At 53.0% G+C, this 26,281-nt stretch overlaps 3 protein-coding genes and 1 non-coding gene across 12 annotated transcripts in view; 2 read left to right on the top strand and 2 right to left on the bottom strand.

The window, feature by feature from the left end:
• Positions 1 to 1,843: 1,843 nt before the first annotated feature.
• On the bottom strand, positions 1,844 to 5,036 carry Grina (glutamate receptor, ionotropic, N-methyl D-aspartate-associated protein 1 (glutamate binding)). 6 transcript variants are annotated; one of them, XM_006521250.4, is made up of 8 exons: positions 4,853 to 5,036; positions 4,016 to 4,224; positions 3,576 to 3,902; positions 3,385 to 3,494; positions 3,104 to 3,304; positions 2,853 to 2,981; positions 2,632 to 2,775; positions 1,844 to 2,536 (listed from the first exon to the last, which is right to left on the bottom strand). In XM_006521250.4, the coding sequence occupies exons 3-8, from the start codon at positions 3,877 to 3,879 to the stop codon at positions 2,387 to 2,389; spliced, it is 1,038 nt and encodes a 345-aa protein (XP_006521313.1). In that variant the 5' UTR covers positions 3,880 to 3,902; positions 4,016 to 4,224; positions 4,853 to 5,036; the 3' UTR covers positions 1,844 to 2,386. The 6 variants fall into 6 exon arrangements, with proteins under 6 accessions (XP_006521313.1, XP_006521314.1, XP_006521312.1 ...); XM_006521251.4 differs by having other exon boundaries at positions 4,185 to 4,224; XM_006521249.4 differs by having other exon boundaries at positions 4,016 to 4,113.
• On the bottom strand, positions 3,495 to 3,562 carry Mir6953 (microRNA 6953). The gene has a single exon (NR_105918.1). It is a non-coding gene; the product is annotated as a microRNA 6953 (primary transcript).
• Positions 5,037 to 8,312: 3,276 nt separating the features above from the next.
• On the top strand, positions 8,313 to 18,758 carry Parp10 (poly (ADP-ribose) polymerase family, member 10). Of its 2 annotated transcripts, NM_001163575.1 has the most exons (11): positions 8,313 to 8,406; positions 8,511 to 8,689; positions 8,767 to 9,021; positions 9,114 to 9,350; positions 9,431 to 10,095; positions 10,206 to 10,427; positions 10,525 to 10,597; positions 10,822 to 11,466; positions 11,571 to 11,704; positions 17,881 to 18,055; positions 18,147 to 18,758. In NM_001163575.1, exons 2-11 carry the CDS (start codon positions 8,518 to 8,520, stop codon positions 18,449 to 18,451), a joined length of 2,883 nt encoding a protein of 960 aa, NP_001157047.1. In that variant the 5' UTR covers positions 8,313 to 8,406; positions 8,511 to 8,517; the 3' UTR covers positions 18,452 to 18,758. The 2 variants fall into 2 exon arrangements, with proteins under 2 accessions (NP_001157047.1, NP_001157048.1); NM_001163576.1 differs by having other exon boundaries at positions 8,313 to 8,689.
• A 1,616-nt stretch (positions 18,759 to 20,374) lies between these two features.
• The window catches only part of Plec (plectin), a 60,405-nt gene continuing 54,498 nt past the window's right edge, over positions 20,375 to 26,281 (top strand). For 2 of the 3 annotated variants that reach the window (NM_011117.2, NM_001163542.1), the window contains exon 1: positions 20,375 to 20,579. In NM_011117.2, coding sequence (NP_035247.2) covers positions 20,381 to 20,579 — 199 coding nt within the window. In that variant the 5' untranslated portion in view covers positions 20,375 to 20,380. Of the gene's footprint in view, positions 20,580 to 22,255; positions 22,396 to 26,281 lie in introns of those variants that run through there. The other variant, NM_201385.2, reaches the window with a different exon arrangement.

Genomic DNA, 26,281 nt, shown 5'->3' with positions numbered 1-26,281 from the left:
CTCGGGAGGTATCTGCTTGAAAACAAACCCAGCCCGGCAGTGGTGGTGCACGCCTTTAATCCCAGCACTTGGGAGACAGAGGCAGATGGATTTCTGAGTTCGAGGCCAGCCTTGTCTACAGAGTGAGTTCCAGGGCTACACAGAGAAACCCTGTCTCGGAAAAAAAAAAAAAAAAAGAGAGAAAAGAAAACAAACCGAGCAGCTCTGGCTGAGCATTCTGTACCTAGAGAACATTTTCAAGTCCCCTCGTTTGGCCTTTACCTCCCTCCAGCTTTTAGCTGTTCCCAGAAAGCTCCTTTCCCAACTAAGTTCTCCTGGGAGTTTTTCTGAAGAAACACCACCCTTTCTCACTTTGCGCTGTGATAACCCCTGGGCTACCCTTCCTTCCCATCTTGCTTGACGTCATAAAAATGTGAATGGCCTCCTTCCTCTGGATCTGTGAGTTCATGTCAGGAGCTGAGCTTGGTTTTTAGGGTACTGGGGACCCAGACCCTTGCACATGCCTAAGCAAGCTGTTGGGCAAGCTCTTAGCCATTGAGCAATAAACCCAAACCTTTAGTTCGATAATTCTACTTGACAACATGTTTACAGAGCCTGCCACAATACTCCCAATGAGGAACTGCGTCTGCTAGGAGGAGGTGGGGGGAAAGTAGTTCTGTTACCTTGTGTTATCAAATGACGAAGGTTAGCGGTTAAATTAAGGCAGACTCCAGGGAAGGGTTCCTAGCAGCAATGACCCCTCTTTCCCCCTCCAGCAGAAGGGCTACAAGAATAGACCGTCTAGGAGAAATCTCTTGGTTCAGTTTGTCTGAGGTCAGGGCTAGGGATGAGAATAGGAAGGCATCAGGGGAGTTGGCAGAGCCTGGATGCCAGGGTGAGGAATATGGCTTCATCCTGAGGGTACCAGGTAGATGGGTCTTAGGTAGGTGGGTCATGGGATCCACGGCTCACATCTAACAGTCTGGTTTGTAGACCGAGAGTCTTGATGAATCGAAGACTGGCTGGGGAAGGAATGGGACAGAATGGAGGAGGGGGTGACTGCATCTGGCCTGGGGAGATAACGCAGAAACCCCAGGTTTGGGAGAGGACGCTTGTGGCTCGGTACCTGTGGTCACTGGGTGGCTTTGTGGTACACACGAGGAACTGATGCTAGTTAATTAAATTAAATACACCCATATACTGCCAGGAAGCAACAGCCCAAAGATGCAGAGTCCTAGGGAAGAGACCTGTAAGAATCAAGGCCACTCTGACCTTGTGGTTTCAGGTTAGGGGACTGAACTGTGTTGAGATCCAGAAGGACTCACTCCACTTGTGCAGGGACTTGGATGGATAAATGAAGGCTCCAGAGATGATGTGGCCGGAGCAAAGGCAGGAGGGGGAACAGGCAGGCCTGAGGAACTGGCACCAAATGGCAATGCCAGGGAGTTAGAGGCCAAGGAGCCTGCCTGGTAGAGCCATCTCTGTTCGGCTCTTTCAGGGTTGTGCCAATGACCTACATGCTGCTGGTCCTGGTCAGAGACATAGAGACCTTATAGAGAGCCCACTGCTGCACTGTGCTACTCTCAGAGCGTAGAGATATACACAGTCTACTCCACACTGTGTGACCTGGCACTATGCCCGTGCCTCAGGAGTCCTGTTCATCAGTTCAGATCTCGGTGCACACCTTAAAATGCAGCCAGAAAGACAGCAAGAAAAGAAGCAGCGCACACACTGGATTAGCTAACTGTCATTAACCGCTGTCGTCAGTGCCTGTCCAGAACTAACCATCAGCCAGGGCAGGGGGTGCTGAAGCCCCTCCATGCCTCCTGGAGGAAGTGGCAGTGAAGAGAGACAAGGAGAAGCAGAAAGCAGAAGGTACCCTTTTATTGGCATTTTAACAATGGCAGCACGAGAGAGCCTCCTCCCTTGAAACATGACATCCTCTCTGCTCTTGGGGCCCAGCGCAAGAATGAGACCCCGCCCTGCGTGCCCCTCAGAAGGCAGGGTGGGGAGGGGACACGGGTACTCTATGCCAGGGGAGCCGGGACAGAAGGGAAGACGTGCACCCTCACCTCTTGGTATGATCCTTCTCCCCTGAGACCTGGTGTTGGTCCCTGACCCTGGGATGGGGCTGGCAGACAGGGCTCATGCAACAGTGAGTGGACAGAAGGTGGCACAGAAATGCAGCCCTGTCGCCCCTTGGCAAGGGCAAAAGGGATAAAGGGGGCCATGCTGTGGCCATAGAGGGTCCAGACGTTAAGTATTTGCAGTGTACATACAAGAGGGCGAGAGGGACTCCCTCTGCACCAGGCCAGGCCTGGGGACCAGAGAGAGGGAAGCACAGATGGCATTGTCATGCCAGGGGCATGGGTCTGAGCCAACCATGCCACCTGAGCTGGGGCTTGTTCTACTCCTTGGCACGGCCAATGATGGTGAGAATATATAGGAAGATGTTGATGATGTCCGTGTACAGGTTCAGGGCCGCAAACACATATTCTTCTGGGCTCAGGGACAGCTGCTTGTTCCCCAGGAGTAGCTGGGTGTCCACTGCCAGGAACTAGCGGGTAAAGACACAGTTGGTCGGTATTCGACAGCTTATTCACTCATCCCGGCCGGCATCCCAGGAAAGGCCTTCCCAACACCCTCACTCACGCAGGTGAAGAGCAGAGCGCCCAGCGAGGCGTATACAATCTCCAGGATGCGGTTCCGGATGAAGATGCAGAGGATGGCGAAGATGAAGAGCACCACAACACTCACCAGGAGCACGCCCATGCACGAGGTGAAGTCATAGCGGGTCTGGGAGGGAAGGAGAGAGGTGAGACTGTGGGTGTTGAGGGCTCTGGGGCAACCGTCCTGTCTTAGGTCCCCCTCACCTGCATGGAGAAGATGACCACCGTGAAGCAGACAGCTGTGGTGATGCCCACGGCCATGATGACTGCCTCCGTGTTGTAAAAGCTGGCTATCATGCCCACCATGTAGGACAAGCTGACGGTCAGGATCGACTGCGGAAGAGGATCACAGGGGGGGCCTTGGGTGTGGGGAGCTGCTCTTGGTCCAACCCTGTCCAACCTCCCTGTCCTGTCCCACAGGCCTAGGTGAACTGGGCTCAGGGATTGAGAGTTACCAGAGCAACAAGGTTCCAGGGATGCTTTCGCCGGAAGTCCCCACAACAGCTGAGAACAATGAGGGAGATGAAGAAGATGGCGTAGGAGACATAGTAGGTCCAGACATTCTCCCGGACAAAGCCCTTCACCTCCCCAACAAAAGTGAAAATGGCCACAGTGGACAGGGTCACCGACAGCTGCAGGGTCAGCACCAGGAACACCTGGGGAAGGAGCCAATCAGAGCCCCGCCTTGGCGGCCTCCTTGTGGCTCCTCCCACACCACACATATGCCAGGCCCAACCTTTCTGATAAAGGCCTGGCGAATGTTCTTGTCCCAGTTGACAGCAGGGAAGTCCTGGTTGTCATAGTAGGATGGAGGCCCTTCCTCCTGGTAGTTCCCATGCTGAGGTGCTGGGGACATAGAGGCTGGGTCAGTGTCCCCTGAGGGCACTTGAATCCCTGCCCCTGCCCCTTACCCTTCCCTACACTTACAGCCAGGGTCCTGGAAGGGTGGTGGCTGTCCATAGGGGTTGGGCGGGAAGGGGCTCTGTGGGTATGGCCCCTGTGGGTAGCCTCCTTGAGGGTAGGGCCCTTGAGGGTAACCACCCTGTGGATAGGGGCTGGGACCATGGGGATATCCTGGCTGACCATAGGGAGAGGGCTGGAAAGGGGCCTGTGGGTATGGGGCCCCAGGGTAGGGAGCCTGAACATAGGGAGGCATAGGGGCTTGGGGCCCCACAATGTTTTGGGGAGGATAACTGTCCCCAGACACCAAGAAACTCTTTTCATGGGACATGGCCTCGGGTTCTGTGGCTGCCCCTAGAGGAGAAAGAGAGAACAGTTAGCTCTGAGAGACTGAAACCAGTGACAGCCATACCTGCTGCGGACCAAGGAAGAAAACAACAACAACAACAAAAACAACTGGCCATGACCTTTGTACAGGGCTGTAGGGAGTCACAGAACAAGGAGGCGTTGGGTGGGGCACGGGAGACCGATGTGGACCCCTTGGAAGGGGCTCCTCTAGCTCGACCTGGGGTGGGGGATGGGAGGAAGAGTGATGGCTGTCAGCCTCAGCTTGGAGCTTGGGAGATGCCTTCTCACCGCTGCGGGTCTTTCGGGTCAGAGCTCAGCAACGAAGAGTCTAGAGGCACAGCGCAGTGGCTAAAGAGGTGTGGGGGTGTGCCCTGGCTCTCCCCGTCCTATCCCTCCTATTAAGCAGCTTGAAGGGGCCAGCGCTAGCGGCTATTTCTATCCGAGGAAATCCCCAGGCCATCTGTGACCAGCGGGAACCCTGACCCTCCTCTTAAGCACAGGGCTGAATGTCCCTAGCTCCGGGTACTGAATGCAGGCCTGTATTGGCTGCTAAGGTGTCTGCTAGTAGGGTACGCCAGGAACAGAGGGGTGCGGGGGTGTGTGGGGGATGGAAGCGACCAGAGGGCGTTCAAGGGAACAAAGCAGGGATGGGGACGACGGAGGAGGGGGCGGTGGCCACAGAATGCGCCCCGAGGGTGGATTGGTCGTCTTGTCGGGTTGGGGGTCGCTGGGCTTCGGGTCTGGGCCGCTACAGAGCGCCGCCCTCTCCCTCTTGCTCAGGGCCGCCAGAGCTCCCCACCCCCAATGATGCCACCAGTCTGGGTGAGCGGGCCGCGAGTCCTGACCGAACCAACTGACCCGAGGCGGTCGCGCTCAGTAACACAGGGAAGGGACGGCCGACTGACAGGGGGGCTACGGCGGCGGTACACTCTTGGGATTGGTCGGGGGGGACTCACCGCTCCCGGGAGCCAGAGACCGGTGCTTACGGTGCCCGCTGCGCAGCCGCGCGCGGTGATGGCCGGTGCGTCCGCACCTGCACCCGCTGGGCGGCCGGATTGCTTGGGCCTGCGCCTGCCGCTGGGGAGACGCAGAAGAGCCTTGTGACTGGGCGGGCCTTATGATGGGGCGGGGCCTTGTGATGGGGCGGGGCCTTGTGGTGGGGTGGGGTCTTGGGCGGGGCGGGGCGGGGCGGGGCCTTGATGTAAGGCGAATGTTGTCACCTGTCCCGGAGCTTCTGAGCCTACAGAAACTGCTTGGTCCAGCTTGCCTAGGCAGTCTGCTATTGTCTGTAGGCGTCCTAAGTCAGAGTCCTGAAGCCCTGCGCTTTCTGATCAGAGATGGTTGGGTTCTGGCGTGGGTGCTAACGACTTCGGGAGGCAAGACTCTCTTTAGCTTATGTAGCTCTCTATTGATGAATTCAATATCGATTCCTAAATCCAGGATTTACTGAAGCCTCCAAGGACTCTTGGAGAGTCCTTCTTGGCCTTTCATTTTGAGACAAGGTCTCAGTCAGTAACCACAGCTGGCTTGGAACTCACTATGCAACACAGGCTTACCTCAGACATGGGGCAGTCCTCCTGCCTTAGCTTTCCAACTACACTTACAACACGAACCACGACACCCAGACACTTGCTTGCTTTAAGACACAGCATTCACAGCTGGGTGGTAGTGGCACATGCCTTGAGGCAGAGGCGGGTGGATCTCTTGAGTTTGAGGCCAGCCTGATCTACAGAGCGAGTTCCAGGACAGCCAAGCCAGCACTGCATAGTGAGACCCTGTCCTGACAAACAACAACAAAAGCCACAACATTCATTTTATCCACACCTAGTCCAGATCAAGAGACTTAATCGTTTAATTGTCCCATTCTCTCCATACTCTTGTCACTTAACCTCAGATCCTCAAAATAATCTTGTCAGGACATAGAGGGTGAGGCCAACTCCCTGCTTCACTTCTGGGGGGTGGGGCGGGGAGAAGGGAAGGGGAGTGCTTCTTGAGGAAATTTTCCCTTGGGTGGTCTCCTGGTCCTCAGTGTCTTGAGGACATCCGGTTCTCTCCTGGTTCTTGGTGTATGGCCACTCTGAGACCGTATAGTAAGCTTGGGAAAGGGTCCTCTCCTGTATCCATATAGTGCTGCTTAACAGCTGGACCTAGTGTAGATGTGTCCTTGGCCCATAGCTTCTGCACATGTTCCTGGGCTAAACGTGCCCGCCATGCTTACCAACAAAGTCTAGATGTGTTCTGTTGCTGTAAAGAACACCCTGATTTTTAAAAAGCAGCACCGGGGAAGAAGGTTGCATGTGGCTCACGATTCCAGGTCACAGTTCTGGAATTTCTGTCAGGTCAAGGCAAGGACTCGAGGTGCTAGACATTTCACATATACAGCCAAGAACAGGAAACCATGCTGCTTGCTTGCCTGCTCTGGGTTAGCTTTCATGTACAGTCCAGAGACATGGTGCTACACACATTCAGGGTGGATAGCCCACCCTCAGTTAACCAGAAAATCCCTCCTAGACATGCCCACCGACCAAGATGTTTTAGACAATTCCACTCTCAGGCTGTCTTTCCAGATGATCCTAGGTATCAAGTTGATGTTAAAACTAACTAGCAGAGAAGACAGTAAGGGTTTTACATCCAGTTCACAGAAATTCCTGAGGATTTAACAATGGCAGTGACATGAACTGTTCTCTTGCATCTGCGCCTGTGGCAAGCCCTCTAAGTAAAGTACAGTGTGATAGAGGGTGGTTAAGTCCTGTAAGAAGAAAGCATAGAATAGATGAGACAGGCTTTTGTAGAAGCAGACTCTCATATAATTAGTGGGCCCTTTAATAAAAGTAAAACAAGCACAAAGTTGACTATAGGGCCTCAGAAGGAGCTTGGACAACTCAGAGGTCGTTTAAGGTTTTAGCTCCATGTTAAAGATCTCACTAAGGGCTGGGTGAGGGAAATTACGGAGAAGGGATAGCCCCATGTGGCTCTGTGGGGAAGGCTAGGTCATTTGAAGTTAGAGATGGTCCAGGGATACTGGTTTAGGCAAGAGCTGAGACCTGGGAGGTTGGAGCCAAATAAACACCCAGGTGTGTTGTATGAAAAGGGATTAGAGGGATAGGAACTGGGGACAATTAGACTTTAGCTTTCACTGTCATTGGCTCCTGGGATTTGTAGCAGCCGCTGGTCCCCTGTCACCTCTGTGGAGGAGCCACAGTGGGGGTGGCAGAGAAGGAAAAAGGGTAGCATGGTCCTTCAAGAAGTCTTGGAGGCTCTCGATTGTGGGGGAGGTCATGGAGATTCAAGGACTACAGGGTTAGACATATAGACTGGGCAAAACCCCATGATCCTTTGGAAGAACAGCAGAGGTCGAGCTGGCCTGACTGGAAGGTGTGGGTAGAGAGCAGCAGCTCTGGAGATGAAAGAAACAAGCAAGCTATGGGGGCGGACAGGAAAGTGACTTCTCAAGGCACAGCCTCCAATCTGGGCATGCTTGTCCACACCTATATCTCCACCATTCAGGACTGAGAATGACAGAAGAATCCTTTCTAGTTCAAAACCAGTCCGGCCTGCACACTGAGTTTCAGGCAGTCTGGGCTACCGAGTGATACCCGGTATCAATAATAATAATAATAATAATAATAATAATAATAATAATGGCAAAGCTTAGGTGTGAGGCGAGGCCCTCTGGGTCCTGTCTGTGATTCCGGCTCCCCTTCTGTGGAAGGATGAACAGCAGAAAGGCATGTCAGCACAGTGGCTACATCGCGGGCAATGGTGATGAGCAAGGAGCATAGAAAGAAGGACTAGGCAGATGTGGGCTGAAGGGAATCACAAGGGAAAAGCTGTGTTATGATCTGAGCATTAGGCTTTTAAACAGTCACCTTTGTTTGTTTATGCGTGCACCCGCCATGCTGTGGCACACACATGGAAGACAGACAACTTGCAGGAATCAGTTCTCTATCATATGAGACCCAGGGACCAGAAAATTCGTCTCTGGGTTTGAGATTTTGGGGGGCGAAGGGTGGAACTGCTCACCCTTAGCATTTAGAAGCAAGGCTGATTATCCTCTGGGTTTGACGGTTTCTAAGAGCCGGACCCAGCCAGGGGCCAGCCTCTAAGATCAGCGCTGCTCATGTCTGGGACCCAGGGCACAGAAGCCTAGAGATTCTTGGGGTGGGGGGTTGACAGTGTGACTGTATCTCAAGCATCCCATAGGAAGGGTGATTAGCCACAAAGAGAAGCCAAAGAAGAAGAGAAAGTCTAGGAGACATCTGGTCTACCCCACTAGCTAAGAGGCTAGTGGGTGGTTCGGCAGAAAGGTCCTTAGAAGTTCCTTGTGGACTGAGGATTAAGGCTAGAGCAGGAGAGGAAGTTCCTGAACTACTTACAGCCTCTGGCTTAGCTCCTCCCTCTTTCCTGTCCCCAGTCAGTTTCACTTTTGTTTTCCTACCTTAGGCCTTCTGCCTGGGAAGGACAGCAGGCATAACTGACTGGCCTGAGACACTGGCCTGAGACAGCAGGGGTGAGTGTAAATATGGGGTGCTGGGGAGCAGCTGAGAGCGTGGGAGAGAGGACTGGACAGGGGAAGTGAGTGGTCCTCTTCTCCTCCCATGTGTTGCCGCCCAGGACTCTGATGGCAGAGGTGGAGGCAGGGGCAGCCTTGGAGCTCCGGGGACTGCCCCCAGAAATACCAGATGAGCTCATTACTCTGTACTTTGAAAACCACCGTCGCTCGGGTGGAGGACTTCTATTGAGCTGGCAGAGACTTGGCTGTGGGGGTGTCCTCATCTTTCAAGATCCTGCAGGTGAGGAGGTTGAATCAAGAGGTTGCCTGGGTGCCCTGAAGCGTTGCCATCTCTGACACTTTCATCTCTGCTCACAGATGCAAAGAGGGTCTTAGCCCAGGCAGAGCACCGACTACATGGTGTCCGACTGAGCCTGAGGCCAGCCCCACCGCGTGCCCCAGAACGTGTGCTTCTCCAACACCTGCCACCTGGCACTTCACCTCTGAGTCTGGAGCAACATGTTCAGGCCTTGCTGGGTGCTGCAGGACACCCCGTGCAGACTTGCCATGCCCTGGCCAGTCCTCGGCAGGACTGTGCCCTGGTCCAGTTATCCACGCCCCTTTCTGAGGCAGGTAAGAGGCACGTGAGAGGCAGGGCTGGTGGGGGGGGCGGCATAGCTTCTAGTTAAGGAGGGTGCCCGAGTTGATTCATATACTGCCCACAGAGGTCAGTGCCCTGGCAGAACAGGCCCGGAATCTGCCCCTGAATGGAGCCACTGTGTCCTTGGCCTGGGTGCCCCAGACCCGAGCAGTACGTGTGGTGGACAGTGCTTCTCCTGTGGACCTGTTATTGTTGGAGCTCTACCTGGAAAATGAGCGTCGCAGTGGTGGCGGACCCCTGGAGGGTCTGCGCAGCCTGCCTGGGCAGCTAGGCACTGTTATTTCCTTTCAGCAATGGCAGGGTAAGTGGTGTCTGAAATTAGGAGGACCCTTCCTCTACGCTAGAGACTCAGTGTGCTTTCTGTCTTCTCTCTCCCTCCAGTGGCTGAACGGGTGCTGAAGCAGAAACACTGGCTACAGGGCATTGAGTTGAGCCTTGTCCCTCACTATGATGTCTTAGAGCCAGAAGCGCTCGCTGAGGGCGTCAGTGGCAGGGACCATTCAGCTACTCAAGAATCTGGAGTCATTGGTCATGCGCCTACAGGAACTGGAGGACTGGCCGGGGCTCTGACCATGGCTGTGGGCTCTGGGGAGGCACCACAACAATTAGGAACCCTTCTAAGGGCAGGTCCTGTAGGAGCTCCAGGACAAGCCCTGCCAGTTGACTCGGGATCAATTAGGATCCAGGGGAGTATGGGGTCTACAAGCCCAGTCGATCCAGTAGAGAGCTCTACAGAGCTCCCAGAGCAAGTAGGACCCATGGCCTCAGACTCAGTGGGTGTTCAGGAGCAGGAGGGCCTGGGGGAAGTTGCCACAGGGCAAGAGGGGCTAATGGGTCTAGTGGGGACAGCCATGGAGTCTGTAGAGACTGGGCTGGAGAGCCCTGGGTATGGGGAGATGCAGAAGCAAGAGGGCCTGGTGGAAATGGTGATGTCAGTGGAACCAGGAGCTGTGCGCTACCTGCAGCTTTATTATGAGGACCTCCTCGCCAGCCTAGAAGATGTTGCCCTTTTCCCACTTGAAGGAACGGATGTGACTGGCTTTCGGGTGAGTGACCCCCCCTCAGGATCCCCTCAACTTTGCCTCTTCTCTTACTGGGACCCAGGTACCTTTCCTGTGCTCTGAACCCATAAGCTGCCCTCCTTCTGGTCCCGCAGCTGTGTGGAGCCAGGGCCCCCTGCCAGGCAGCCCAAGAGTTGCTTCAGAGTCTGCTGGGCAGCATTAGCTGTCACACGCTGAACATGAAGCACCCGGGCAGTGCCAGGTTCCTGCTGGGTGTGGAGGGGCAGCACCTTCTTCACAGACTGGAGGCTCAGTTCCAGTGTGTCTTCGGGACAGAACATCTGGCCAGCGCCACCCTGGACATAGACCCTGAAAGGGTAAGATGGAGTTCTACCTTTGTCCTTTTTTTTTTTTTCACGTGCCAGACCTAGATGTCTCCTCCTCTGCTGTGACCCTGACATCCTCTTCCCACAGACAGATCCCACTGAGGCCCTCCAAGTCCTCCATGGCCACATTACAGGCATCGATCAGGAGAGCTTGAGACTGGGTAGGACTCCTAGGGAGCCCGAGTACGTCCTGCGGTCTTTTCTTAACAATCCCCTCCCTGCCCTGCCCTGCCCTATCACTTGTTCAGTGACGCCCTTTTGGCCTACCTTGTACCCACGGATATGATCTCCATCTTTTTATATCTATTCCAATTCACCCTATTGTTTATCATCAGCTTCCTGGCTGGGCCCAGCCTTTGACCCAGTGGCCTCCCTTTGTCTTTAGAGGACGTCCGAGAGCTACTGGCTACCCTGGAGAGCCCACATGGAGGGGAGGACAGGGTGCCTCTGGAGATGGAGAAGGAGAAACCTGGAGGACCAGGAGAGACTGTTGTAGAGCAGCAGGAGGAAATCCCCACACTTGAGGCTGAGGAGGAGCCTGTGGCCCTTAGCACCGGGGCACGTGGGCAGTTAGAAGAAGAAGCCACACTTCAACTGGCTATCCACCGGTCCTTGGAGTCTCAAAGCCAGGTGGCAGATCAGCAGGAGGCTAATGCACTAAGGCGAGCCATGGCCCTTTCCCTGTTAGAAGCAGAAGAGGCCCTGGATGAGGACACTGGGGGCGAGGCCCAGCTGGTGGTGCACACATCCTTTGAGCAGGATGTGGATGAATTGAACCAGGCCTTATCCAATGCCTTGGAGGCACACCTTCGGGAGGAGACAGTGAGTCTCCAAGGGCGCATGCTACCCCCGGAGCTGGGGGCTCGTCTGGAAAGGTGTCATGATGTGAGTGCTACCCTCCGTGGCGACCGAGTTGTCCTCCGTGGCTTTGGGGTCCAGCCTGCCCGCGCGGCTCGCCACTTAGCTGCTCTGCTTGTTGACCCCTGGGACCAGAATTTGACCTTTCCTTTGGAGGCTTCAAAACCCAACTGTGAGTCTGTACCTTGGACTTGAGGGTGGTGGGGGTGGAATGGGTTAGCTTTTAAGCTAGTGCTTGAGACATGGCCCCCACTGTCCTTTCTTCCTGTGTGTCAGTGTCTGAGCAGGGGCTGAAGGAACCCTTGGGCAGACTGGAGGCCCTGGAAGAGAATTCCCAGGAGTTCCAAGATGTGGTGCGGGCCTTTTATAGCACCCTGGATGCTGTCCACGGCAGGATCCGCATTGTTCGAGTGAGTTCATGTCCTGTGTTGCTGGCCTTGTGCCTGGTGTACAGAACTCTTCTTTATATTAGTGTTGGTTGACCAAAAGCTGCTTAAAGTGGATCTTCGAAAGTGGATAGAATGGATCTCCATATCCATGCCTGGCTCTAGGGCCGTGGACATGACCGGGGGCATTGAGGGAGTGAAGAAAAGACAAACACAGGGTTGCACAGGATGCTGGGATGAGGTCTGGGCTCTTAGATGGAGAAACTTCAGCACCTCAGAGTTGAGTGTCGTTATCATATGGAGTGGACCAGGAAGTGGGGTTATTGCATGCAGCTGCACAAGGAGGCAGGGTTATTATATACAGATAAACACGGATTTGTGGATTGGGAAGGCAGGTTTAGCAAATCTCTGTTGGGAGTAGTCTTTGGGCAGTAAATATTCTAGCAGAGAAAGCTATGGGGGACATTTTTCTGCACACACCATCAATATCCATAATTGGACAAGAGGAAGGCTTTGCCATGCCTCTGAATGTTTACGGGCAGGAGGCTTTGCAAGGTTCTAGAATCCTTGGCATGGCTCGCTCACGTCAACATACATTTATTCAGGGCTTCGTTCGCTCAGGGTTCCTCTGCTCCCTACAGTGGGTGAGCACCCCTTCTTTGCCCAGAGAACATTTCGAATCTGAGGAAGATAAACAGAAGGATATAGGGATTAGGGATCTGACAGGCCTGTCTGAGTGAGGCTCTCTACTGGGGACTGTAGAACTGTCTGTGCCACAGTTGGTGCCATCTGGTGGCCAATGTGAGGATTACTCTTCTTGTTCTTGTGTGTATGGCGGGTGGAGGAGGGGCTTTCTGTTTCCAACCCAGGCCAGTTCTGGCAAAGGGCTAGCCCCACCTTCTCTCCTTGTAAATAAAATAATACCCGTGTGTGTGTGTGTGTGTGTGTGTGTGTGTGTGTGTGTGTGTGTGTGTGTGTGTGTGTGTGTGTGTGTGTGTGTGGTATGTAGCTAAGGGAGAAAAATATGCATACATATATGTATTGTATATATTCATAGTGGCTACTCCTCCTGTATTCTTGCTAAATTTGGCAACGATGAACATGGACAAGAAACAAGCTAGTACCAAGGAGTGGGGAGCCTTAGGACGCCCTCCCCAGCATTCCAGGCAGGTGAGAAAAGAAGAGCAGAGGCAGGTAGATCTGTGAGTTTGAGGCTAGCCTGGTCTGCATAGTGAATTCCAGTCCAGCCAGAGTTATATAGTGAGATTCTGTCTCAAAATACACAATTAAATAAATAATAAATAAATGACTGGGAAGAAGAGAGAGACTGTCAGGCTAGTCTGCTACCTGTGACAAGGGAACAAAGAGCATGCAGGGAGTGACCACAGAGACATCCCTGGAAGGATGTGGACAGTCAGGTAGAAGAGAAAACATGATGGCCGACAGCCTTTTCACCCAGAAGACTGGTTGCACTCATAGATGAGGCTAAAGAGGGATGACCTTAAATGGGTAGGAAGTACAAGGGAGGGCTGGAGAGATGACTCAGCGGTTAAGAGCACTGACTGGTTTTCCAGAGTTCAATTCCCAGCATCCACATGGTGCCTCACAACCATCTGCAATGGGATCCAATGCCCTCCAGTGTACTCATACACATTAAAAAAAAAAAAAAAAAAAGGACAGGGGAGTTGTCACTGTGTGGTAAGACTGGGCAAGGTGCTCTCCGCGCTTGATGCTAAAAATTGTGGGTGGGGCTGGCAGCCTCAGTCTCCACACAGAGATGGCTGGAAACTCAGGACTTCCAGTCTTCCCTGGAGGTTAGGCAGGTCACAAGTGGGCCCTCACAACAGCTATGACCTATGACTATCAGTGTCACAGCCACAGGGGCTGCCATCCCTCTGGTCACAGCTGGTTTTCTTAGTAATGTTTGTGCACTCAAGTCTTCTAGACAGTATCTCTATCACTTAAGATGGCACATTTGTGGGTTTTTCCTGTTACTACTTTAGAGACTTTCTTTTTCCTTGTCTAGATATACACAGAGGAATAGAATGGGCTTTCTCTTTCTTTCTTTCTTTCTTTCTTTCTTTCTTTCTTTCTTTCTTTCTTTCTTTCTTTCTTTCTTTCTTTTTGTTTTTTTTTTTTCGAGACAGGGTTTCTCTGTGTAGCCCTGGCTGTCCTGGAACTCACTCTGTAGACCAGACTGGTCTCGAACTCAGAAATCCACCTGCCTCTGCCTCCCGAGTGCTGGGATTAAAGGCTTGTGCCACAAATGCCCGGCTTCTTTCTTTTTCTATCATCTCTTCCTCCTACCATGTCATAATTTGGACATTTACTGTGTATACCCTATGTAGTTAAGGTGCATAAACCAACTTCACTTTATAGTTTTCATGCTTTGGCTCTATGTTGATAAGGATAAAGAAAAAAAGATACTACCCTTGCATCACAACCAGGTAAATGTAACCATATTTGTTACAACTGTGGGAGCTTGCTGGGTGGTGGGAGCACAGGCCTTTAATCCCAGCACTCGGGAGGCAGAGGCAGACGGATTTCTGAGTTCGAGACCAGCCTGGTCTACAGAGTGAGCTCCAGGACAGAGTGAATTCCAGGGCCACACAGAGAAACCCTGTCTCGGAAAAAAAAAAAAAAACAAAAAAAAAAAAACAAGAAAACAAAGCAAAGAAGCAATCAAAACTGTAGGAGCTGGAGAGACAGCTCAGAGGCTAAGAACATTTGTTGCTCTTGCTGAAGACATGGGTTCAGTTCTTCAGTCACATGACAGTTCACAAGCATCCGTAATTCCAGTTCCAGGGAACCTAATGCCTGCTTCTGAACTCTGCAGGCACCGGACATGTGTGTGGTATACAACCATGCAGGCAAAACACAGACATTAACAATATTTTTTAGCATATCTTATTTTCAATTTTTATTGTATGTTATGCATATGAGTGTTTTGCCTGCATGTATGTCTGTGCACCATGTGATATGGTGCCAGAAGAGAGCATCACATGGGTCCTGGGAATTGAATCCATGACCTCTCAAAGACCAGCCAGTGCTTTTTGACTCCAGAGCCATCTCTCCAGCCCCTAAAAACAAAAACAAACAAACAAACAAAAACCCTCTTATCTTTTTAAAGTAAAATAAAACAAAGCTGTGGTGAGCCTGGAGAGGTGACTCAGTGGTCTGGAGAGCCTGCTTCACTCTCAAGAGTACTAGAGTTTGCCAAATACCTGCCCTGTTAGGCCCTTCACAGCTGCCTGTCACGCCAACTCCAGGAAGCCGCCGATGCCCACTTGTGGCCCCTGAGTGTACCTACACATACACACATCCAGAAATTAAAACGACAAAAATCTTAAAGAGGGGAAAGCAAAGTAAACAGACAGGTAAAACCAAACCCCTTACAAGCCAGTGTGGTAGACTAAGGGTGTGGCTCAGCTGGCGCAGGGCTTCCAAGCATTCCGAGAGCCCTGGGTTCAGTTCCCAGCCGTGAACAGCAGGGTACGGTGGCACAGCATCCCAGCCGTGAGGATGCTGTGAGGTTATCCTCAGCTCCATACTGAGATCAAGGATACCCTGAGGTACATGAGATTATATCTCAGAAAGCAACAACAAAATAATAAGCAACACTGGATGAAAGAAGAGTGGGGGATTTAGTGCCTTCTTTTGTAATTTTTTTTTTTTAAAGTTCCTTGTTTCTTCTGGGTCATGCTTGACTTCTGGGCAAGCTGACCCCTTGCCACCCTGATATGTAGACTCTGCTGCTGCGTAGGGGCATCCATGAGTGGGTAGTGTGCATCTCTGAGTTTTAAGTTATAGTAACAACTGGGTGTAGTGGTAAATGCTTGTAATCCAGGCACTGGAGAGGTTGAGGCCAGGGCATACCTGAAAGTTTGAGGCTGGTTTACCTAATGAGGGCTAGTCTGGGGTCTAGGGCAAGACTGTGCCTCAAAAAACCAAAAGGTATACGTGTAGCCTTTTATAACTAGAAGATTTTTTTTCATAAATCTAATTGTATTCTATTTTATTGAGACAGGGTCTCACTGTGGAGCTCTGGTCTTCCCAGAATTCACTGTGTAAAACCAGGCTGGCCTTGAACCCACAGAGATTCGGCCTCCTCTGCCTTCCGAATACCGGAGTTAAAGGTGTGAGCCACTACACCTAGCTCTAACTTGATATAAATGTAAATTTTGTACAGTCTTTCATTTACTAATATGTCCTTACTTGTTTTATTATCTTGGCTGGGATATAGTGTTTAGATTCAATTTTTTTTTTCAGATTTATGAAGACATTGCTCTTCTCCCATCTTTATGTGGGTGGGTTCTGGGGCCTGAATTCAGGTTCTAGGTTTGCATAGCAGTGACCTTATCTTTCTGGGTCATCTCATAGCGCCACCCTCCTCCCCCACTTCTTGGAAAGTTAGAACAATCATTGGATTTTTTTGGTTTTTGAGACAGGGTTTCTTTGTATATCCTTGACTGTCCTGGAACTCACTTTGTAGACCAGGCTGGCCTCAAACTCAGAAATCCGCCTGCCTCTGCCTCCTGAGTGCTGGGATTAAAGGCGTGCACCACCATGCCCGGCAGATTTTTTTTTTTAAGATTAAAAATATTTTGTGGTGCGGTCACGAGTGGGTAGGTGGGGTGGAGGATTCTGTGCACATGAATGCAGGTGACCGTAGAGGCCTCGGTTCCCTCTGGAGTTGGAATTACAGGCAGTTGTGAGTCACCTGACATGGGTGCTGGGGACCAAACTTAGGTCCTCTGCAAGAGCAGTATGCACTCCTAACTGCTGGGCTATCTCTCCAGCCCCATGCTTGATGCCTTACCAACATCCGGAATTGGCACTGAGAAACCCAGGGTGGAATTTCTTCCCGTTTGTACTTGCATACTGACCTTGGTGTGCATGTGTTTACTTGCAAAGGCTTTTCTTTTTTCTTTTTTTTTCTTTTCACTTTATAAGCTATGGTTTTCTGCTAGGTGCCAGGGCCATGTCTTTCCCAATGTCCTTGGCACTTCATGGTTCTCTCCATCTGGTGCTAATGGCCTCCAGCTCAGGGACACGTCTTCCACTTTGTTCCCAGCTGCACCACCTTCTTAGGAAGCAGAGCTTAGTCCCCGCCTGCTTCATGTTCTTGCCTGTCCTCTCATGGTTGCTCTCTCTCATCTCTTAGCTCTGTTCTCAGCACCGGTTTCTTAGATCCATCTAGAGTACCGCATAGTCGAATCTGTAGCTTTAACCACTTCATTATCTGGTCCATGAACAGAATTAGCTCAGCAATCCTTTCCTTCTCCTCCTCCTCTGCTATTTCTTCTTCTCTTCCTCTCTCCTATTCCCCCTCCCTTTCATCTGTCTGTCTGTCTGTCTGTCTGTCTATCTATCTATTGTTTTTTAGACAGGATTTCTCTGTGTAGATCTATCTATCTATCTATCTATCTATCTATTGGGTTTTTTTGAGACAGGATTTCTCTGTATAGCCCTGGCTGTTCCGGAACTCCCTCTGTAGACCAGGCTGGCCTCAAACTCAAGAGATTTGCCTGCGTCTGCCTCCGGAGTGCTGAGATTAAAGGTGTGAGCCACCACCCGGTGTTTCTCTTTCCTTTTTTACCCTGGGGATCCATTCCACTTGCTAAGCAAGCGCTCTGTCCTCCCCACTGTATCTCCAGCCTAGAAATCTCATCCTAAATGTCCTGTTTCTGATGTCCAGATTTTTTCATAGCAGGTAGTTTTGTTTTATGGATGTGGTAATCATCTGCCTCCTAAAAGGCCAGTTAGCATTTCTTTAAAAGCTCTGTTTGAAAGCCTGAGTTTTTTTTTTTTTCCTTCAGGAACAGGGGTTGGTTGGCTGAGGTCTTCTCTGCTGTCTGAGCCTTCTAGTGCTGAGAGGCAATACAGGCTCCTGGCTTGGCTTTTTACTGTTGAAGCCTGATTGTTGGTCCTAAATTTAGGTGAGTGGGGTGGGGGTGGGGTCTACCCACCTGCAGGGCTCCCTGGAGGAGTTAGGCCTTCCTGGAAGCTAGCCCTCCCGTGTCACTCGTCCCATGGAGACAGTCACTGTATTTCTCTAGACAGAGCAGCATGGTGAGCTTTCAAGTTTTCATGTAAATCCTAAATTCTTCCTTCCACCAGAGTGCTGAGTTCAGCTTTCTCCTGGCTGTTGTAGGGATAGATTCCAAATAACTTCACCTCAACTACCATGTACTTGGCAGGTAGAACGCGTGTCACACCCATTGCTGCAGCAACAGTACCAGCTGCACCGGGAGCGTTTAATGCAGAGCTGCCAGCAACGCCCAGTGGAGCAGGTCCTCTACCATGGCACTTCAGAGTCTGCAGTGCTCGACATCTGTGCGCACGGCTTCAATCGCAGTTTCTGTGGCCGAAACGGTAAGGCCTGTGCCGGGCAGGGAGGTGGGCCAGCCATGCTAACCCCGAAGACCCTCACCTTGGTGATTGACTCACCTGTCCTGCCCTGTAGGCACACTCTACGGACAGGGCGTGTACTTCGCCAAGCGTGCCTCTCTGTCGGTACTGGATCGCTACTCGCCTCCCAACGCAGAAGGCTACAAGGCAGTGTTTGTGGCACAGGTGCTGACGGGTGACTATGGACAGGGTTCCCGCGGTCTGAAGGCACCTCCTTTGAGGGTCTCCGGTCAGGTGCTTCGCTACGACAGCGCTGTGGACTGCCTTCAGCAGCCCAGAATCTTTGTCATCTTTCACGATACCCAAGCTTTACCGACTCATCTAATCACCTGCAAGAACATACTCCCGGGTACCCCCTGATAACTCTCTTGGTCTCTTGGATCTCTTTCCTGGACATTTGACCTAAGAGGCCAGCTTCTGGTTCCCTGCTCTACAAAGTCCTTAAGTGTCAGAGCTGCCCACGGGAGCACTCCTGTCTTTGGCTGGATAGACAGGATGACTGTGGACTGGGGAGGGCCAGACCTAATGGTTCCTTGGCCTGCTCGACCGCCAGGGGTCAGCAGAACACGGCAGGAGGGAGCACCGCCAGACACACCCGTCTTGGTTGGACCGCGCCCTAGAGGGGTTCTCTGTCTTTGAATAAACCTGTACTTGAAACCAGTTAGAAGGACCGGCTGGAACTCAGAATCCGACCTGTTTGGGGAGTGGGGGCCACCCACGTGGCTAGGGACGGGTCAGCTGTTCACGGAGGGTGGGGGCGGCGGTGGGCAGTGGATCCAGGCGTCTGGACGCGGTGCACTCCTACGACCTCACGATCGCCAGCAGCATCTCTTGTCTCCTCACTCACCGCCCACCAAGGTGTGCGCACTCGGTGAGTGCCGCCTGATCTAGTCATATCTTCGGCTCCGGTTCTGCAACCTCCGGGTCCAGTACTCTTGGCACGTAGCCCGGTCACGCGTGAATCCTTTGCTCGTTTTCGGAGGCGCCCGGGCAGCGCAGCTCTTGGTGGGACCGGGGCGGGGCTCTGGATTAGCCCCGCCTGCGCTGCCTCCGCGGTTCTCCTGGGCCCCAGGAGTCTGGCTGCAGCGGCTGAGAGGAGGCAAGCGGAACCACCAGGAGCGTAGAACTGGGAGGGTATGGAGAGGCTCCAGATGAGTTGGGAGTTTTGGGGGGAAGGCGGGTAGGGGTGGATGGCCTCAGACCACCCGGAATTAGGTGCTGCTTCACAGCCCCTCTTGCTCTATGCAGAGATCAACACCTCCCTGGGATCAGGAAATTGCGGAACTGGACGGGAGGTGCTTGAGTGTGGGCAGAAAACGCCGCGATGAAGGCAGGCTCGGTTGGGGGCTGGAACAGAGACAGCCACTGAAGGGCCCCGCGGTGGAGTGGGGTCGAGAGAGGCACCAGCTTGAGGACCGTTGACTCTTTTTCAGCCCTTGGCCCGAGGGCGAGGCACAGAGCCCACATTGTGCCCCCACTCTATGCCACCCCCGCTGAGACAGAGCCCCATTCACCTCTTCGCACGCCAGTGCTCTTGGAGCAGGGAGCTGGGGCGTGTGCACGCGTGGGGATGCGTGCGCTTTGGCTGCACGCAGTAAGCTGGTGGGTTGCTAGAGCGGCTGCCGGGCTCCCCCGGGCCTTGCCGCATCCGAGTTCCCGCAACCCACGCCGCTGCGGCTCCAGCTATTTATAGGCCTTTGCTGCAGAGATCGCAGAGACAGAGGTGGGACTGTGTAGGTTAGAGGTGGGGTAAGAGTGATGGGGCGTCCTAAAGACTGAGCCTGGAGGTAGATGCAGTGACCGCGGACTGGGGTTGAGGGTCTTGAAGAATGGGACAGTAGGGACATAAGCCGTGTTTGTTGATGGCCTCATTACCAGCCTATTGGAGGATCAGAGGAGAGGGAGTCCAAGACTGAAATGCAGGGAATGGAAGCTCTAGTCCTAGTGACAGGGTCCTATCAATGTGTGCTTGAAGGTAGTGCCCTCTTCTCCTCCAGTTTGACAGGTGGAGGGTGGAGTCAGTGTCCTGTGCTGGGGATGGGGGCGGGGATAGTTAGCGTTTGGGTAACTAAGAGACAGGAACGATGGTCAAGTGTGTTTGCTGGAGGAGGCGAGGATAGATAGGAATGGGAGTAAAGTCTGGGATGAGCATCAGAGGGTCAGTGTATGAGCAAGATAGGAGTTCAGTATCAATGTTCAGGTTAAGGAGGTGGTGGTGGGTCAATGCACAGTATCAACTTTCCCCACAGGTGAGAGTGTGACTCCTTCTTACTTTCCCTCCAGGAGGCCATGTCAGGGGAGGATTCTGAGGTCCGGCCAGTGGCAGTGGCTGAAGGTAGTTCCAATGGAAGCAGTGGCTCACCCAGCCCCGGGGACACACTGCCCTGGAACCTTGGGAAAACACAGAGAAGTCGGCGAAGTGGAGGTGGTTCTGTGGGCAATGGGAGCGTCTTGGACCCTGCAGAGCGGGCCGTCATCCGCATTGCAGGTAATGGGAAAGGGTCTGGCCAGCTTGCCTTATCAGCACAGGTGTTAAACACCTTCTATGTACTGTGTGTTCCTGTGTTTGACTGGGTAAGACATCAGGGGCCATCGTTCAGCTATGAGGGAGGGCTCTTTCTGAACTGGTGAGGTCAGGTAGCACAGCTCCACCTGCTGGCTCGTCCTTGGTAGCTGCAGGAGGTTGGAGGACTTTTAAAGAGCTGACGTCTGGCTTCTTGTTGCAACAGCTCAGCAGTGGTCTCCTGGAAACGGGTCCATGTGCCCATCTCCAGTTGGAATCATTTCTTGGTCTCTTGAGGTCAAACCGCTTCTCCAGTCTTGTGTGCCATCTCAGGGTGGGAGCACATTGCCACCTGGAGAGGAGAAGATGTTTAATCTGTGAGAGCCCTAGAACCTCCGTGTGAGCCAGAGTCCAGCTGTTCCTTTCAGGAGCTGCCAGTCCCTAAGGATGGGAAAGACAAGGCGAAAGGCACCATGGGAGACAGCAGGCAGTTGGAGGGTAGCTATCTGGAGGGCAGCCTGTTCCTTTGAGAAGTGGGTCACCGTAAGGCTGGAGGCCATTGGGTGGGATGCCCTGGGAAAGGAACACTGACGCTGTCCTCTAGGAGATGATGAGGCATTTGAAATGCAGGAGGTGGTAAGGGTAGATTGGAGAGTTGAAAGGCCAGGTGCTGAGTGAGCATGGAGATGGTACAGTCTCCAGGAACTTTGCTGGTGGAAGCATAGCAGTAGCTTGTGGAAATGGAAGGGGACAGAAAAAAGACATATCCCCCCCCCAGACTATTCCTGATCTGAGAGCATGTGCAGGACACACACACACAATTGATGATTTATAAAATGGGTTATTTTCCCACGTGGACTTTTGAATACCCTTCACTACCTCAGACCTTTAAAGACAGGGGTGAGGGTAGAGACAGGGTACCCCAGAAGCCCTTTTTACTGGTTGGGTGGTTTTGTGTTTACTGCCCTTTATGCTGTAGCCAGCCCCACATGTTGTCTTTGTGCTGTCTGGTAATTTTCTAAGGACTGGTTTCTAGACGCAGAGCTCCTGGTTCATATGGTGTTTAAGGTTTCCAGGAACGGCGCAGAGCCAATCAGGAAAGGAAGGCGTGTCGATGCTGGGAGACTGACGGGTAGAAAGGAACTTTGTTGTTGTTGTTTAATTACGAAGATATTTTCTTTTGTCAATTGTGTACTCTGTCTTTTTTTTAATGTGCGACTTTCCCCCGTGTTTCAAGCGCCTCTTATATTTCGGCGATGCCAAAACTGTATCTCCACTGTTAGGACGGAGGGAGGAAGTTCTAAGTAACGGCGAAAGGAGGGAGGGAGCCAGGCAGGAAGGGCCTCACTCCGGTGGCCAGGTGAAGTGGCCCGGGGCGAAGGAGGTGGAGAAGTCGCAGCCGGCCAAAGGAAACGGCCACCTTAGACCGAGTCCTGTCAGCCGCCTCTGGTTCCCGAGTCGGCAGGGAAGTGTTTGCAACTGGATGTGTGTGGGATCAAGGCTCAGCTTCCCGCGAAGGGGCGCGCCAGGCAGCGCGTCCAGCTACGGGGCAGGTCGCCTGCTGGCTGGCCCGGCCCCGCCCCGCCCGTGGGGCATCCTGGGTGCGGGGCGGGGCGGGGGAGGCCTCTTTAAGCCGTGCGCGCGGAGGCGGCGGGGGCAGAGCGGCCGCCAGGGCTGGCCTTGCGCGGCGGCCCGTTGCGTTCTTCTCCCGCCAGCATGGCCCATCTGCTGACGTCTGGCCCACCACCCGACGAACAGGATTTCATCCAGGCCTACGAGGAGGTGCGGGAGAAGTACAAAGGTACGGAGCCTCTGGCCCCTGTCTGCCCTGTCGGGAGCGCGGGCCCCTCCAGGTTAGCCAGCCTGACAGCCGGCCGTGTCCCCAGCTGCTGTCCCCGACCGTTGTCCCAACAGAGCTCAGTCATTCGCCTCAAGTCTCACCAACTTCGCTCGCCTCCCTGCAGCCTTCGGGGCCCGGGGAAGGGATGGATGCGCTCCACTGAGCCCCCGCGTCTATGACCTTAATAGGACATCTCCAGGCACGGGTGGCTGGGGTGGGCCCTGGTGGGGGCGGGTGTGTGTATGAAGCAAGGCTTTTCAGGGTCCGCAGTCTAGACCAGTGTCCGGTGTCTTTTTTCCCAGCAGACACGTGGGTCAAGGCTAAGCCATCTCCTGCCTCTCCTCTGAGGCAACTGCCTGTGTGGGGTGTGGGGTGGGAGCTACTGCCTGGCAGTGAATGACATAGCTACTGTCTCTCCTCACCTCCCCAAACTGGCCAGGACTGGGCCACACCCTCCCTTGGCAGGGAATTCCATTGCACCCTGACTTTGTCCCCTGGAAATAGCCCCTTCTTCTCTAGAGGAACTTGAGAGAGCCTATTCAACCCAGTGTGTGGCTTTGGCAACTTAACCTGCTTCGTGCCCTCTTTGAGCCTTGGACCTGCGCAGGTTCTGGACGCTGTCAGCCACTCAAGGCTCTGGGTTGGGGTCTGTAAGCTCAAAGTAGGCATGAGTCCACCCGTACCTCCCAGCATTCAAAGACTTAGAGGTCTGGGTATGTGCCACTGAGGAGGGTTGATACAGAGGCCCCAGGCCGAGCCCAACAAAACAGGTTCCAGCTCCACATGGCTGGTTTTGCTGGCTCTGCCCCCAAGGGCAGCTCAGGGAGAGCTGTCCGGCTACAGCTTTGCCTGGGGCCTGGGTGCCACTCCACCCCACACCCCACCCAGGGCACAGTGGCTGTGCTGTGTGGGGGTCTGCTAGTTCTGTGGCTGGCTTGTTTGCTCATGAGGACCAGTTAATGATGCCACTGGGACCGTGGGCTCTTGATCCTGACCACTGTACCCCTAGAGAACCATGGGGAAGGTTGGGCTGAGGTTCACTCCTTGAGGGTCTCTCAGGAAAGATTCAGGACAAGGAAATATCTGGCAAGCCCCAGGGCAGTACTGTGTAGACCAGTATTGACTATATATAGTGGTACTTCCTTGTCTGGTTGGTGTGCTGGGCTTATATGGTCCAGTGCCTTGTCTAAGTATTATGCTAAAGTCATGAGGGCTTCTTCTTCCTGAGGTGCGGCATTCCTGCTCATCTAGGAGTGTACTAGTGACAGGTCCCCAGAGGTTTCTTGGGCCCAGCTCTGTGTCCTTTCTTAGCCTAGTTCCACCAGAGTCAGGTTAATGCTAGGCCCACTGGGCAGTATTGCCCCTTGTCTGTCTTCTGGCATGGGTGGCACTGGAGGCTGGTGAGAGGGTGGGGCAGGGGTACAGAAGTATTGCCTGAAGTGGAATTGTCACGTGACAGGTGCAGCTGCCTGTACATGGGTGTCTCACCAGCCTCAAAGTAGCTGAGTTGCTAAGCAGGCTAGCAGGTGCTGGGGGCTCCCGGAGTAGTGAGAGAGGATCAAGAATGCTCCTGAGGCACGCTGAAGCACCAGAGTCTCCTTGACTCTGGCTCCATACAGGGGTTAGCTAAGCACCGGGGCTGCAGACCAAGGGAAGCGATGGCCGAGAGGAGGCTGGATGTGCCTGCCCCGTGCACCCTGCTTCCTTTTGAGGCCTGCCCCTTGTCATCTCATTGAGACTGGACCTTAGTGGTTCCATTAGGCTGCTGAGGTTCCCTGGATTGCAAGAATATTGGGAGCTGCCCTTTAAAAAAAAAAAGATTTATTTATTAGTACACTGTAGCTGCCCTCAGGCACACCAGAAGCAGACATCAGATATCATTGCAGATGGTTGTGAGCCACCATGTGGCTGCTGGGATTTGAATTCAGGACCTTCAGAATAGCAGTCAGTGCTCCTAACTGCTGAGCCATCTCTCCAGCCCATGGGGAGCTGTCTTAATGCTCCCCACTAGGTGGCTATGCCTCTCTTCTAGTCCCAGCTTACAGTTGGCTAATTCCCTAGGGCGTTCCACCTGGAGTGCCTGGACTGAGGAAGGGCCCTAGCCTTTAAAGAGATGCTGCCTTCACCTTTGACTCTCATCCCATTGACCTCCATTCCTATTTACAGCCTCCCAGGCCTCTTCCCCAGAGTCATTCCTGCCTGGAAATCCCCAGCCTTTCCCACAGGGCAATGCTTTTCCTAAAACTTTCTAAACTTCCTGTCTACTTGAGTTCCACCGTCTTCCCACTCTACCCTGCCTCCTATCTGTGGAGATCCCTGCTGAGTTGGAAACAGATGGGGCTTGTGGCTAGAGAGCTCTGGGTGCCTAACCCAGCCCAGCACCCTTGCTGCATCAGTGGGCTGATGACGTATCCTGCTAGTTGGTCCACCTCTGAGAGGTATCCTGACCTCTGCTTCCCTGAGCCTGCTTTGTAATGGCTCCCAGGAAGTTTTGAGGGAGAGGGGATAATTAAAGGATACAGAGATGGGGATGTTTGGTAAAGAAGAAAAAGCTTGAGTCCTCCTCCACCCCCAAGTATGAGGCAGGGCACAGTTTAGGGTGGAGATGAGCAGCACCTTCGAGGCCTACCCTGTCACTTATGGGAACGATATAGTGCCAGGCAGCGTGGCTGGCAGCGTGCTGGCCACACTGCCTCGTCGTCGGGGCAGAAAGCATGAGAATGGAGGCAGGGGTGAGCGCTCTTGGTGAGTGGGTAAGGATTGGGGGATGGGAATCTGCAAGAAGTATCTGTGTGAGAGAGATCCACACCAGGCTGAGGGAAAGGTGGGTTGAAAAGAGGCCGGGAGCTATGTCCCTATGTCTACAGCAAGACGGGGGTGGGGGTGGGCAAGCTCCTTTGAAGGCTGTGGCCGACCTGGTACTGCTGTGGGTGGTACCCTCTCCTGTGTTCCTGTCCTTCTCTATACTGGACTCTGAGCTCTGTTATCTTCGTCCCTGGCACCAGCACTCCCCCCGCCCCCCAGCTTGCATTCGCAGGGTGTTTGCACGGATGAACGGTGACTAACAGTAGCATTCAGCTGGCAAGGGTAAGGGCTGCCAGTTGTTTGGGGCTCTTGGGAGAGGACTTGAGATCTCTCAACTGTGGAAAGGCAAACACTAAATAAAAGAGTCTGGCACAATAGAACTACCTTAAAGAAAAGTAGTAAGGTGGTGGTGCCTGGTGCCGATGTCTGTGAGGTAGGGGAGAGGAGGGGAGGAGCTGGCGAGAGGGAGACAGAGCTTCCTGTACTCGGAGTCCTCCCGACTCTGATGACCTCTGGAGACACTGGCTTTCCTTGTTAGCCCTTATTCTGTTGACCCCATGCTTAGTGTTTAGATGCATTTCACAGGTCATAATACAGTTGACTTATGTAAAGTGTACAATTCGCCAGGCGGTAGTTGTGTGCGCCTTTCATCCCAGCACTTGTGAGGCAGAGGCAGGCAGGTCTCTAAATTTGAAAGAAACCCTGTTTCGAAAAAAAAAATCTATACACACACACACACGTGTGTACAATTGTGTCTTTTTTGTATGTATTAGCATATCTGCAGAGTTGTACATCTGCAGAGTTGTATATCCATCATAGTCAGTTCCAGAACATCTCACCCCCTGTCCCCTGCTATTGTAACCACTCTGCTCTCAGCTCTTAGAGATTCTGGATTGGCCATTTCATCTAAATGGACTCCTCCTGTTCGAGTCGGCCTTCTCTCACACATACCAGTATCTTATCCACCTCCCTTTTATCCCCACCCTCTCTTTTGGGACAGGATCATACAGTATAACCCTGACTGGCCTTGAGCTCACAATCC

The sequence above is a fragment of the Mus musculus genome, chromosome 15 (genome assembly GCF_000001635.26).
Source record: "Mus musculus strain C57BL/6J chromosome 15, GRCm38.p6 C57BL/6J".
Classification (NCBI taxonomy): domain Eukaryota; kingdom Metazoa; phylum Chordata; class Mammalia; order Rodentia; family Muridae; genus Mus; species Mus musculus.
Note: the sequence above shows the minus strand (reverse complement) of the source record. Positions and strands in the feature narration are given on the sequence as shown.